This window comes from Phycodurus eques, chromosome 1, assembly GCF_024500275.1.
Source record: "Phycodurus eques isolate BA_2022a chromosome 1, UOR_Pequ_1.1, whole genome shotgun sequence".
NCBI classification, from domain to species: Eukaryota; Metazoa; Chordata; class Actinopteri; order Syngnathiformes; family Syngnathidae; genus Phycodurus; species Phycodurus eques.
Genome location: NC_084525.1, coordinates 35,393,019 through 35,405,786, shown reverse-complemented (window position 1 = coordinate 35,405,786; position 12,768 = coordinate 35,393,019). Strand labels below are relative to the sequence as shown.

Sequence of the window (12,768 nt, the reverse complement as noted above, 5' to 3'; positions counted from 1 at the left end):
TGAAAGCACTGTCACTCACACCAACTACAATATATTGACAGATGTAGAAGAACCATCGGGTGTGCAAGGCGCAATGCAGTTGACGTTCAGGAAGTTGGGCTTTGACTACTATCCTGTTCACAGACCTGGTGAGTGGGAAGAGCCCTCCTCATTTTACTGCCCTAAGTTAAAGGGTGTGCTGCCACATACTCAATTGTGACTCGCTGTTCTATGAGAATCACAGTAAATAGTATATCAATAGCCAGTGATGGTGTACGCCACATGTTCGCGGTTCGGCATTCGTGTATTCATCTATTCGCAGATTTCTTAATTTTATTTAATTGTATTTATTTATTTATTTATTTTTTTATATAAACATATCCACCGTTATTTGCAGAGTGCCCCGCTTATTCACGGTGTTATTTTCTGCCCTGCTTATTTGTTTATTATTTATTTTTTTTTCCAAAAAAAAACAACACAAAAAAATTGGGAAATAAATTCAGAGTTATAATGAGAGTCAATTATTTGTTGATTTTCGCTAGATGCGGTTGGGCCCGGTCCCCTATACTCTTTGAACAGCGGGGGTTCACTGTATTCTGAACAAGAAAAGGAAGTTTCTCATTCTTAATCATTTACATTTAAATGTATTTGCTGTAGTTGTCATTTAGCTGATTTGCTTAAGAATAAGTTCCTTTTTTACTGTAAAAGTTGCACATTTAAGAGTATTAAGGAAGAAAGGGGGGGAGGAAATTATACATTTCTCGGCAGTGTGCTACAATGTCGTAGCTGATGGGATTATACCATCAGAAATAGCGAGCGTCAACCAATCACAAATAAGATTATTCAGCGGTCTAGTAATCAGGAAGATGCCTGCTCTTTAATATCAGGTTGTCAAAAACAGCTTAGTTTTTATATTTTGTTGACGTGGTGAACGTTAATACGCAATCAGCATCTGCATTTCAAATTATGGAGATCTTTTGTTCTGAGTTCCCCAAAAAAAAACTAAATATTGAGAAGTAACAAGACAGACAAATAGACAAACATTTGTGGATGTGACTGTGGGTATGTGTTGATGTAGATAGGTTAAGGGGTGTGGAAGAAAAATATGTCTATATAATATATAAAGTCTGAGTTATATATATATAAAGTCACAATATTAGGGATGATTAAATACAAAAAACTAATCATGCTATCAGCAAAGGTTTTTCAAGACATTTTACTTATTTAAGTTTAAAAAAACTGAAAATAGGCATGAATTCTCACCATTAGGAGGTCATAGTCACTGAAATCATAAGCAATTTCAAACAAAAACATTATACTGGTCAATTTACAGTTTAAATCATAACCCCCTTATTTGATACCATCTTCATAATTCTTGCATTCTTTGGACTTGAGTTTTTTGAAAATTTCGGCTTGAATTTCTTTGGAGGATATCAGAATAGCCTTCCAGCTGCTCTTTGAATGTTAACCGTCTCCCACTTTCACATATCTTTTGCTTGAGGATGCTCCAAAGGTTCTCAATAGGGTTGAGGTCAAGGGAAAAAAAAAAAAAAGGTGGGGGTATTAAACACACAAGTTTCTCTCCTTTTCTGCCCATAGCAGTCAATGATACAGAGGTATTCCTTGCCAACATGAGATGGTGCATTGTCACCAATGTATAAAGATGATTTTGTTAGGGAAAGCACGGTTCTTCTTTTTGTACCATGGAAGAACATGGTCAGTAAAACCCCACATACCTTTTTAAAGGTCGTTTTAACACCTTCAGGGACCCTAAAGTGGCTCACCACCTCTGTCCCCCTGATTCCGGCCCAAAACATGACTCAGTCACCTCCTTGCTGACGTCAGTCTTTTTGGGACATCCAAAGTAAAGAAAGCCAGATGGCGCCTACCCGTGTGGTCGCCTCGGTTACGTGCTCTTTAGTATCGTCTATGTTTTTGTGTTTTTCGTTCGTCTTTGGAGACATTACGTGACTCACTTACACAAGGGAAGACTTTAGGGAGTCTACACCGGACTTTCTTTCAACAATTTTCGCAAATCCACTCAGTTTTTTCTCTGAGTTACTCACCGGTGGAGCGGCTGGGGTCGACGCCGCATGGAGGTGAAGACCACAAAGGGGGAAGCGTGCCAGCATCCAAGTGAAGCTCCGCAAGATAGGATATAGATTGTCGCTCCTGTCAATGCACCTCGCAAATCTACGCTCCTTACCCAACAAAATGGACGAGCTTCATCTTCTGACAAAGACCAGTAAAGACTGTGCCTGAGCCTGTGCCCTGTGCTTTACGGAGACATTGCTTTGTGTACGCATCCCTGATGGTGCTGTAATGGTTCCGGGCTTCCACCTACACCGGGCAGACCGCGTCACTGAGTTATCGGGGAAAACAAAAGGTGGAGGGATTTGCTTCTATATCAACGAAAAATGGTGTACCGACATCACGGAGCTCAGCGCACACTGCAGCCCAGATTTGGAGTTGTTGTTTTTGAAGTGTAAGAGATTCTACTCGCCGCGTGAATTCGCATCTTCGCACCAGTGTTTACATTCCTCCTCAAGCTGACACAAATGCCGCAGTGCTAACGCTTGCTGAACAAGTAAACAAAATTAAAAAAAATAACTCCCAGACTCACCCCTCATTATTCTCGGGGACTTTAACGAAGCTAAACTCAACCACGAACTCCCTAAATACAAGCAGCACATTGACTGTCCTACCAGAGAAAATAACATTTTAGACCACTGCTATACTACGGTAAATAACACATACCGTGCTATACATCGTGTAGCTCTGGGCTCGTCTGATCACTGCTTAATTCACTTCATACCAACATACAGGCAAAAACTTAAATTTGCGAAGCCTACGGTGAAAACGGTGAAAAAGTGGACCAATGAAGCAAAGATAGAATTTCAAAGCTGTATAGACTGAAGTATCTTTGAAAATTCAGCTGGCAGCCTGGATGAATGCACGGACACTGTGACATACTATATCAGTTTCTGTGAAGAGATGTGTGTACCAACAAAGTCATTTTGCACCTTCAATAACAACAAGCCGTGGTTCACTGCCAAACTTAAGCAACTACGCCAGGCTAAAGAGGACACATAGAAGTGGGGCGAGAGCCCTGTACAATTGCGCTAGAAACCAGCTGACTAAGGAAATTAATATTGCAAAGAGAAATCCTGCCTCAAAGTCTGTGCGGATCAGGCTCGCTCCAGCACTTCACACAGATCTTCAGTAGCTCTCTGGAACTGTGTGAAGTCCATCTTGTTTCAAACGCTCCACCATCATCCCTGTCCACAAGAAACCTGCAATCTCAAGAGTGTCACGGGTCCCTTCCTGGACCCCCTGCAGCTTGCCGACCGAGCAAACAGGTCTGCGGATGACGCAGTCAACTTGGGACTGCACTTCATTCCAGAACACCTCGACAACAACTCTTCACAACTATGTACAGTGCTGCTCGGTATGCATTTCTCCGACGCTACAATACTACCCTGTGTGCCCAGTGTACCTTCAGTTAATTATTAAATCAAGTCTATTCGATCAGTTCCACCTCCTCTTCTCGCTGATGACTGTCATGTTTGACTGCTGAGTGTGTTGCTTATGCATCCTCTTCAGGTGATGATGTTCAATGAAATTTACTGGCAGAGTTTGCGCATCGAGGCAGACGCCATCGAGAGTGATGACCAGGATTTGGGAAGCACCCTGTTACGCCTGATCACTAACCAGGGACGCATTCGCATAGTTCTAAAATGCAGAGTGAGATATAAACTGCTATATTTGAATTGATATCCTCTTCAGATTAATTTTCCATTAAGTTGCATAAATGTGTGTACCGTATTTTCACGACCATAAGGCGCACTTAAAAGTCTTAAAGCCTGTGCACCGAGTTCCAAAATGTGTAAATGATGTTTTTTTTACTTCGATGAGCGCTCCGCTTGATTGACTGGGAGCATTTCCTGCCGACACGCTGCTTATATAGAGGAAAGGCGGACGTGACTGAGGACACCATGCGAACGTAAAGGGAAGGGTGTGCGTGACAGAGGATGCTAGAGGCATCCCCCCAGTAGGTATATAGTGCTGGGGTGTGCATTGTGCAAAACAACATCGGTTTGGCTAAGGACCCTGAAAATGGCACCTACGAAGAGACACTCTTACGAAGCACAGTTTAAACTGCAAGATATCAGTTAAGCGGAGGAACATGGGAATCGAGCAGCCACGAGCGAATTCAAAATCAACAAATTCATGGTTCGCAAGTGGAGGAAGCAGGAAAACGAGCTTCGCCAAGTCAAGAAGACGAAGCTGAGTTTCCGCGGAAACAAGGCGAGGTGGCCCGAGTTGGAAGGCCAACTCGAGCAATGGATTAATGAGCAAAGAACAGCCGGGAGAAGCGTCTCTACAGTCACCATTCAACTGAGTGCAATAACTCGGAGCTTGGCATCATTCTGGTTCGAGCTTTCGTAGAAGCCGTAATAATTTCTGAGGAGCCGCACGGCAACGAGACTGACTCTGACAATGACGAGAGGGAACCTGGCGTGTTTGATGGAGAACTTGTCCAGCTGTTCATTTTGGATACAGAACATGAGGACTTTGATGGATTTGTAGATGAGGATTGATAAAAAAAAAATAATGTGAGTACATTTTTAAATACTTCAATAAAGTACAACTGAACTCAGTTTTGCTCCCGCTGCCTTTTTAAAAACAATGTTTTAGCGTGCATGCATGCTACCGCATGTTTTAAGATAGCATATGTTTTACCATGCCTGCGCCCAATAATGTATGTATGTGTTAAATACAGAAATGGACCCTGTAACTGAGACTATGCCTTTTAATACGGTGCGCCTTATGGTAGTGAAAATACGGTACTAGAAATTACATTATTCAGGAATCTCAGATGGTATGGTATCGTAGCATTTTTTTCCAGTCCTTGTGCAACATACAGGGAGTCGAAATTAGTTTTCCAGAGGCCATGTCACAAAAACAACACAAACAAAACCCATAAAAACTACTGATGCACCGAAATGAAAATTGTTGATCGAAAGCGGAAACACCGAAAGATATTATCAATCAATCAATCAAACTTTATTTGTAAGCCCTTTTCATCCAAAGTGCTCTTCAAACAAAGTGCTTTACATTAATTAAAATATCAAAATAAATAAATAAATAAATACTTCTCGCCAATTGTTAATTACAAAATGATGCCAATTATTAGTAAAATTTCATTTATGGCTATGACTGCAGAGGTGCCAACCTATAGAAATTCACGTTCAGAACAATGTGTTTGAATTTCCATATTTTTTAAATTATTTCAAGAACATTACTGTGGGACAGTTATTTCAGTATATGAAATAGCATAAAAGCAATTCTGCATACTATTCAATTTCACAACATACTTACTCTATATTCATATTTGTAATTGGCGAGCGTTATCGTATGTTACAGTATTTTCCTCTATGAACACTTACTAATTCGTTATTTTGCTCAAGGTTGGCTAATCTCCGCTATAATGCAGTTCCAGCCAGACCAATGTGACAAGTTTACTCTACCACACAATCACTTATTTTAGTATTTTGTGATTTCATGCGATAGCTTAGCGATTAGCATGGTGCTCTGACTCGTCTTATGCCCTTTCCTTCATTTTTTTGATACTAAAAAAAAAAGTATCAAAAAAAAAAGTAAAAGTGTAGTTTATTTGCTGTCATGGAGGTGTTGATGAGCAACTTATGCTGTATTGACAATGGAAGCAAGGGACACGTTTTCCTCTGCAGCTCGGCATCGTATTTAGCTGTGTTAACTTTAGCTCATAGGCAGCTGGGGCAGCACTAAATACAACCCAAATTCCAGTGAATTTGGGACATTGTGTTAAACATAAATAAAAACAGAATACAATGATTTGCAAATGATGTTCAACCTATATTTAATTGAATACACTACAAAGACAAGATATTCAAGGTTTAAACTGATAAACCTTGTTTTTAGCAAATAATCATTAACTTTTATAAATTAAATTTTATGGATTCAACACGTTCCAAAAAAGATGGGACAGGTGGCAAAAAAGACTGAGAAAGTTGAGGAATGCTCATTAAACACCTTTTTGGAACATCCCACACGTGAACAGGCTAATTGGGCACAGGTGGGTTCCATGATTGTGTATAAAAGGAGATTCACTGAATTGCTCATTCACAAGCAAAGATGGAGCGAGGTTCACCCCTTTGTGAATAAGTGCGTCAGAAAATAGTCGAACAGTCTAAGGACAATGATCCTCAACGTACAATTGCAAGGAATTTAGGGATTTCAACAGCTACGGTCCATATCATCATCAAACACTTCAGAAAACCAATGTCAGTAAAAACAGTTCACCGCTACATCCGTAAGTGCAACTTGAAACTCTACTATGCAAACCACAAGCCATTTATCAACAAAACCCAGAAGCGCTGCTGGCTTCTCTGGCCCCGAGCTCATCTCAGATGGACTGATGCAAAATGGAAAACTTTTCTGTGGTCCGACGAGTCCACATTTCGAATTGTATTTGGAAATTGTGGACATCGTGTCCTCCGGGCCAAAGACGAAAAGAACCATCTGGCCTGTTATGAACGCAAAGTTCAAAAGCCAGCATCTGTGATGGTATGGGGCTCTGTTAGAGCCAATTGCATGGGTAACTTACACATCTGTGAAGGCACCATTAATGCTGAAAAGTACATACAGATTTTGGAGAAACATATGCTGCCATCCAAGCAACTTCTTTTTCATGGACGCCCCTGCTTATTTTAGCAAGACCATGCCAAACCACATTCTGCACATGTTACAACAGCGTGGCTTTGTAGTAAAAGAGTGCGGTACTAGACTGGCCTGCCTGCATTCCAGACCTGTCTCCTATTGAAAATGTGTGGCGCATTATGAAGCGTAAAATACTACAATGGAGATCCAGGACTGTTGAACAGCTGAAGCTGTACATCAAGCAATAATGGGAAAGAATTCCACCTACAAAGCTTCAATTAGTGTCCTTAGTTCCCAAACGTTTATTGAATGTTGTTAAAAGAAAAGGCTGGCACAGTGGACGACTGGTTAGCACATCTGCCTCACAGTTCTGGGGACCGGTGTTCAAATCCTGGCCCCGCCTATGTGGAGTTTGCATGTTCTTCCCGTGACTGGGTGGGTTTTCTCCGAGCACTCCGGTTTCCTCCCACATCCCAGAAACATGCGTGGTAGGTTGATTGAATACTCTAAATTGCCCGTAGGTGTGAATGTGAGTGCGAATGTTTTTTTGTTTCTATGTCCCCTGCGATTTGCTGGCGACTGGTTCAGGGTGTACCCCGCCTCCCGCCCGAAGATGGCTAGAATAAGCTCCAGCAGCCCACGACCCTAGTGAGGATAAGTGGTAAAGAAAATGGATGGATGGATGGATGGGTTAAAAGAAAAGGTGATGTAACACAGTGGTAATCATGTTGCAGCCATACAATTCTAAGTTTATGATTATTTGCTAAAAACAATAAAGTTTATCAGTTTGAGCATTAAATATATTGCCTTTGTAGTTTAAATATAATTAAATATAGGTTGAACATGATTTGCAAATCATTGTATTCTGTTTTTATTTATGTTTAACACAACTGGAATTGGAGTTGTAGCATGCAATAGGGATGCTCTGTTTGGCAAGTAGCCGCTCGCATGATGACGGAAAAGCCAGTCTGTTCCCATAATTTATCACGATATGCATATTTGAATTATTACAGTAATAAAGGCCTCTATCTTTCTTATTAATGTGTTTGTTACTTGTAGTTTGTTGATGTATGTTATTTAATATTTGTGCTTATTTCACATATATGGTTGATTTGTAGCGCGGCACGGTGGACGACTGGTTAGAGCGTCAGCCTCACAGTTCTGAGGACCGGGGTTCAATCCCCGGCCCCGCCTGTGTGGAGTTTGCATGTTCTCCCCGTGCCTTGCGTGGGTTTTCTCCTGCGGGCCACTTTTGTTGACGCTCCACGCTTAGCTCGGCTCCTTCGCTGCGACCTGTCCAGTCGTAGGGCACCATCGTAGGCTCCTCCAACATTTCTACGGCTGTTGCAAGAGTCTCAACTGTCAAGGTGCAAAAGCAACAAGGGGCTGTACATGCTCAAGACTGTAGAGATGATTGTGGACTTTCAGGAGGCATCCTTCGCTACCGCTGCCCCTCACACTGTCCAACTCCTCAGAACTGTGAGGCTGACGCTCTAACCAGTCGCCCACCGTGCTGCCCCCTATGAAGATGTCTATATGAGGTTGGGAGGCAGAAGCATAAGATCTGTGAGGGTGGGAGTCAGTTCACATCCAAACAGCAGCTCTGGGAGGCTGTTGTAAGAATTGTGAAGTTAAATAAGGGGTCTAATGTTTAAATTTAAAATGTTTTTGATTGAAATAGCTTTTGATTTCAGTAAATGTGACTTCCTAATTCTGCAAATTCAACAAATGACTTCATTTCTTTATAACCTATACAATATTTTGAAAATGAATTGGAACAGTACATTTAAATCTTATAATTAAAAAAAAAATACTGTCATTGACCGTTTGTTCAACATTTGAATTATACTCAAACATTTGATGACTTAAAAATTATGCTGACTGTCATTTGCATTGACTAGTTGGGTAAATCTAAGAAAAATATCCTTTGCATAATAATTTGGAACGTGGTGGTGTGTTCATCTGTGGCCAACCAACAGCCATCGGTTTTGCTGCGATTTAAAATTTTCATTGTTGGTGAATGGCTTTGCAACAACGCAGACGTAACAGCACATCAGATTAAAAAGTCTCTGTTTCCGGGTTTTAAGCATAAGCGAGACCCAGCTGGGCGGTGGCCGCCAAGCCGTACAAATACAGTGTACTTAGTATTGGGGCTGCAGCTACGAAGTATTTTAGTATTCGAGTAGCCTACTATTAATTGTATCGAATAATCGAGTATTTGGATTAACTATATTTTTGCTTGGTTAAAGAGCAATTAAAAATACATGCGAAAATAAGCCATTTCATTCAACAATGAACTACCAATTAGTTTCCTTTTTTAGATAACCACCAATTTATGTCTTAAATTCATATTGGGCATAGCAGCAAACCGTATTTTCTTGTCGAGAAACATTTTCAGTAGTAATGCAATTTCAAACACAAACAAAAATAAATAAAACAAATTTCAGTTTAAACTTAGCATTTTTTGTATGTATAAAAAAAACAAGGCATTAAAAATAAATACTATAAAGAGCCTTTATGTTGTGCAACTTCACTTGATCTGCTCGCATTTTGGCATATGACATAATAATACATTTGGTTCACGGCTGTGCATTTATGAGCTTAGACCAGACTAACTAAACTAACATGAAAATTTTGGTGTCGGTCTACAATTATTTTATCATCAAAACATCACTTCCAAGAAAGGATGTTGTGATGATGCAAGGAGAAACTGCGATCAGCAACGCCAGACTTGATAAATGCGGCTGAATTCGGGTTAGCCTCAAGACTGTAACCAAAGCTAATGATGCTAGCCTCATGCAGAAGCTTGGACTTTGCAGCCAGTAGAATGTTAATCTGCCCTCCCTGAGTGTGCTTTAAGATGTTTGTATACAGTAAAACTTAGCACCCAACAAAAATAATTACCCTCATTTTATATTGAAATACAAGACACGCATCATTATGGAAATTGCCAGATTAATGCAAAGCAAATGTATTTATATTCCGCATTTCATACACAAGGTAACTTAATGTGCTTAACATGATGAAAAGCATTTAAAAACAAAGAAAAAAAACTGCTTATAAACATTTAAAACAAAGAGAAAAAAAAATCCTAAAAATACAACTAAAACAGCATACAGTGCAAGAAATATTTAAAAGTGGAAATGCTCTAGAAAGCATGGGGGGGGGGGGGGGGGAAGCTGGACTTAAAAACATGAACACTTGGGGCTGACGTCACTTCTGTTGGCAACTTATCCCATTTGTGTGCAGCATAATAGCTAAATGCTGCTTCACCGTGTTTGCTTTGGACTCTGTGCTCCACTATTTGACCCGAGTCTGTCGATCTCAGAGCCCTACTGGGTTTATATGCCATTAGAATTTCATTCATGTTTTCAGGACCTAAACCGTTTACTGATTTATAGACCAGCAGCAGAACCTTAAAATCTATTCTAAAGCTGACTGGAAGCCAGTGTAAAGACTTTATAATTTGAGTAATATGCTCTGACCTCTTTGTTCTGGTCACAACCCGAGCTGCAGTATTCTGAATGAGCTGCAGCTGTTTAATGCTCTTTTTAGGGAATCCAGTCAGAAGACCATTACAATAATCAAGTCTACTTGAGATAAAAGCATGGATGAGCTTCTTCTGGTCTGCTTGACACATGTAAGCCTTCACTCTGGATATGTTCTTCAGATGGTAGGAGGCAGTTTTAGTAATTGATTTGATATGACTGTTGAAAGCCAGGTCGGAATCTATCAGAACACCAGGGTTTTGGACTTGGTGTTTGGTTTTTCAAGAGAGTGACTCCAGGTATTTCCTAACAGCTATCCTCTTTATTGCCAATAACAATTATCTCAGTTTTGCTTTGGTTTAATTGAAGAAAATTTAGACTCACCAGATATTTATCTGTTTTAGACAGTGACACGACACCTCAATTGAACTGTAGTCATCTGGAGACACTGATAGATATACCGTATTTTCACGACCATAAGGCGACCAAAAGTCTTAATTTTTTTCCTCAATGGACGTTGCGCCTAATAGTGCGGCGCGCCTTATGTGTGCACCGAGTTCCAAAATCTATAAATGTTGTTGTGTGATGAGTCCTCCGCTTGACTGACTGGGAGCATTTCCTGCCGACACGTTGCTTATATAGAGGAAAGGCGGACGTGACTTCGTACAGCATGGGGAAGGGTGCGCGTGAAGGAGGACGCTAAAGGCACGCCCCCAGTAGGTATATAGCGCCTGGCTGTGCATTGTGCAAAACATCAGTTTGGCTAAGAACCCCCCAGTAAATGACTGCACCTACGAAGAGAGACGCTTACGAAGCACAGTTTAAACTGCAAGTCGTCAGTTACGCAGAGGAACATGGCAAACGAGCAGCCGCGAGAGAATTCAAGATCAACGAATCCATGGTTCGCAAGTGGAGGAAGCAGGAAAACGAGCTTCGCCAAGTCAAGAAGACGAAGCTGAGTTTCCGTGGAAACAAGGCGAGGTGGCCCGAGTTGGAAGACCAACTTGAGCAATGGATGAATGAGCAAAGATCAGCCGGGAGAAGCGTCTCTACAGTCACTATTCAACTGAGGGCAATAACGCTTGCAGAAGAATTTTTTTTTTTCACATTTTCAAGGAGGTTCGTCTTGGTGCTTTCGTTTTATGAAACGGCGCCATCTATCCATCTGGGCAAGGACTACCGTGGCGCAGCAACCTCAGGATTACAAGGAAAAGCTGGCAATCTTCTGCTCCTTCTGCAGTAAAAATATTGCAGTACAAATACATCCAGCCCAACCACATCATCAACATGGACGAGGTGCCGCTCACTTTCGACATCCACACTGAACCACACTGTAGAAAAGAAGGGTACCAGCACGGTAGCGATACGCACAACGGGGCACGAGAAGTCTGCTTTTACTGGTGTGCTTGATTGCCATGGTAATGGTCAGAAACTGCCACCTATGGTGATTTTTAAGAGGAAGACGCTGCCTCAAGAAATGTTTCCAGCTGAAGTCATCGTTAAGGCCAATCAAAAGGGCTGGATCGACGAGGAGAAAATGAGAGAGTGGCTGAGTGAGGTGTACGTAAAGAGACCAGATGTTTTTTTTTCCACGCGTCACCGTCCCTGTTGATCTGTGACTCCATGTGCGCCCATCTCACGCTGTGAAAAACCAAGTGCAACTCAGACTGGGAGGCAACGCCAAGCGAGTTACGCCGCCATATGTGAATGGATGCTTGGGCAAAGGTATCTGCTTTGAATGTTGTCCAAGGTTTCGCGAAAGCCGGCATCATTGCTGAACAGCCCCCCGGCAATGAGACTCACTCTGACAATGACGAGAGGGAACCCGGCGTGTTTGTTGGAGAACATGCCCAGCTGTTCATTTCGGATACAGAAGATGAGGACTTTGATGGATTTGTGGGTCAGGATTGGTCAGAAAATAATGTGAGTACATTGTTAAATACTTCAATAAAGTACAACCGAACTCAATTTTTTTAAAAAACATTGTTTTCGCGTGCATGCATGCTAACATATGTTTTAAGCTAGCGTATGTTTTACCATGCCTGCGCCCAATAATACGGTGCGCCTTATGTATGTGTTAAATACAGAAATATACCCCGTAACTGAGACTGCACCTTTTAATGCGGTGCGCCCTATGGTCGTGAAAATACGGTAACTGTGTGTCATCTGCATAGTTATGATAGTCAAAATTTTGATTTTCATCAAAATCAAAAGATTTTGATTTTCCTACACTTTGATTTAGAGGTCTTTACCATCATTGTGCTCATCCATGGTGTTCTCGGTCGCCTCAAGATTGTCTTAGTTTTAATAGGAGCGACAGCATTCATGACATTTGAGATTTTACAGATGAAATTATCCAAAAGTTCATCAACTGTCTCAGCATTCACAGTTTCTGGCACAGCAACGGTCTCCATGAACTTAGTGGCGGTGCTCTCATTTATGTACCTTTTATTAATAGACATAGAGGTTGTCTGAACTTTTGGAATAATCTGTAATTCAAAGAAGACACACAAATAGCCACATCCTATAGCCATATGTCAATTAATAGAATTTCAACATCCTTAGAGATGACCAGGTCTAAAATGTGAACTTGAGTGTG

The 12,768-nt window shown here is 41.2% G+C and overlaps 1 protein-coding gene across 1 annotated transcript in view; it reads left to right on the top strand.

The window, feature by feature from the left end:
• The window catches only part of bltp3a (bridge-like lipid transfer protein family member 3A), a 57,943-nt gene that overhangs the window by 18,064 nt on the left and 27,111 nt on the right, over positions 1-12,768 (top strand). Inside the window, exon 9 of the mRNA XM_061689952.1 lies at positions 42-128. Within this exon, the coding sequence (XP_061545936.1) occupies positions 42-128 (87 nt within the window). The remainder of the gene's footprint in view (positions 1-41; positions 129-12,768) is intronic.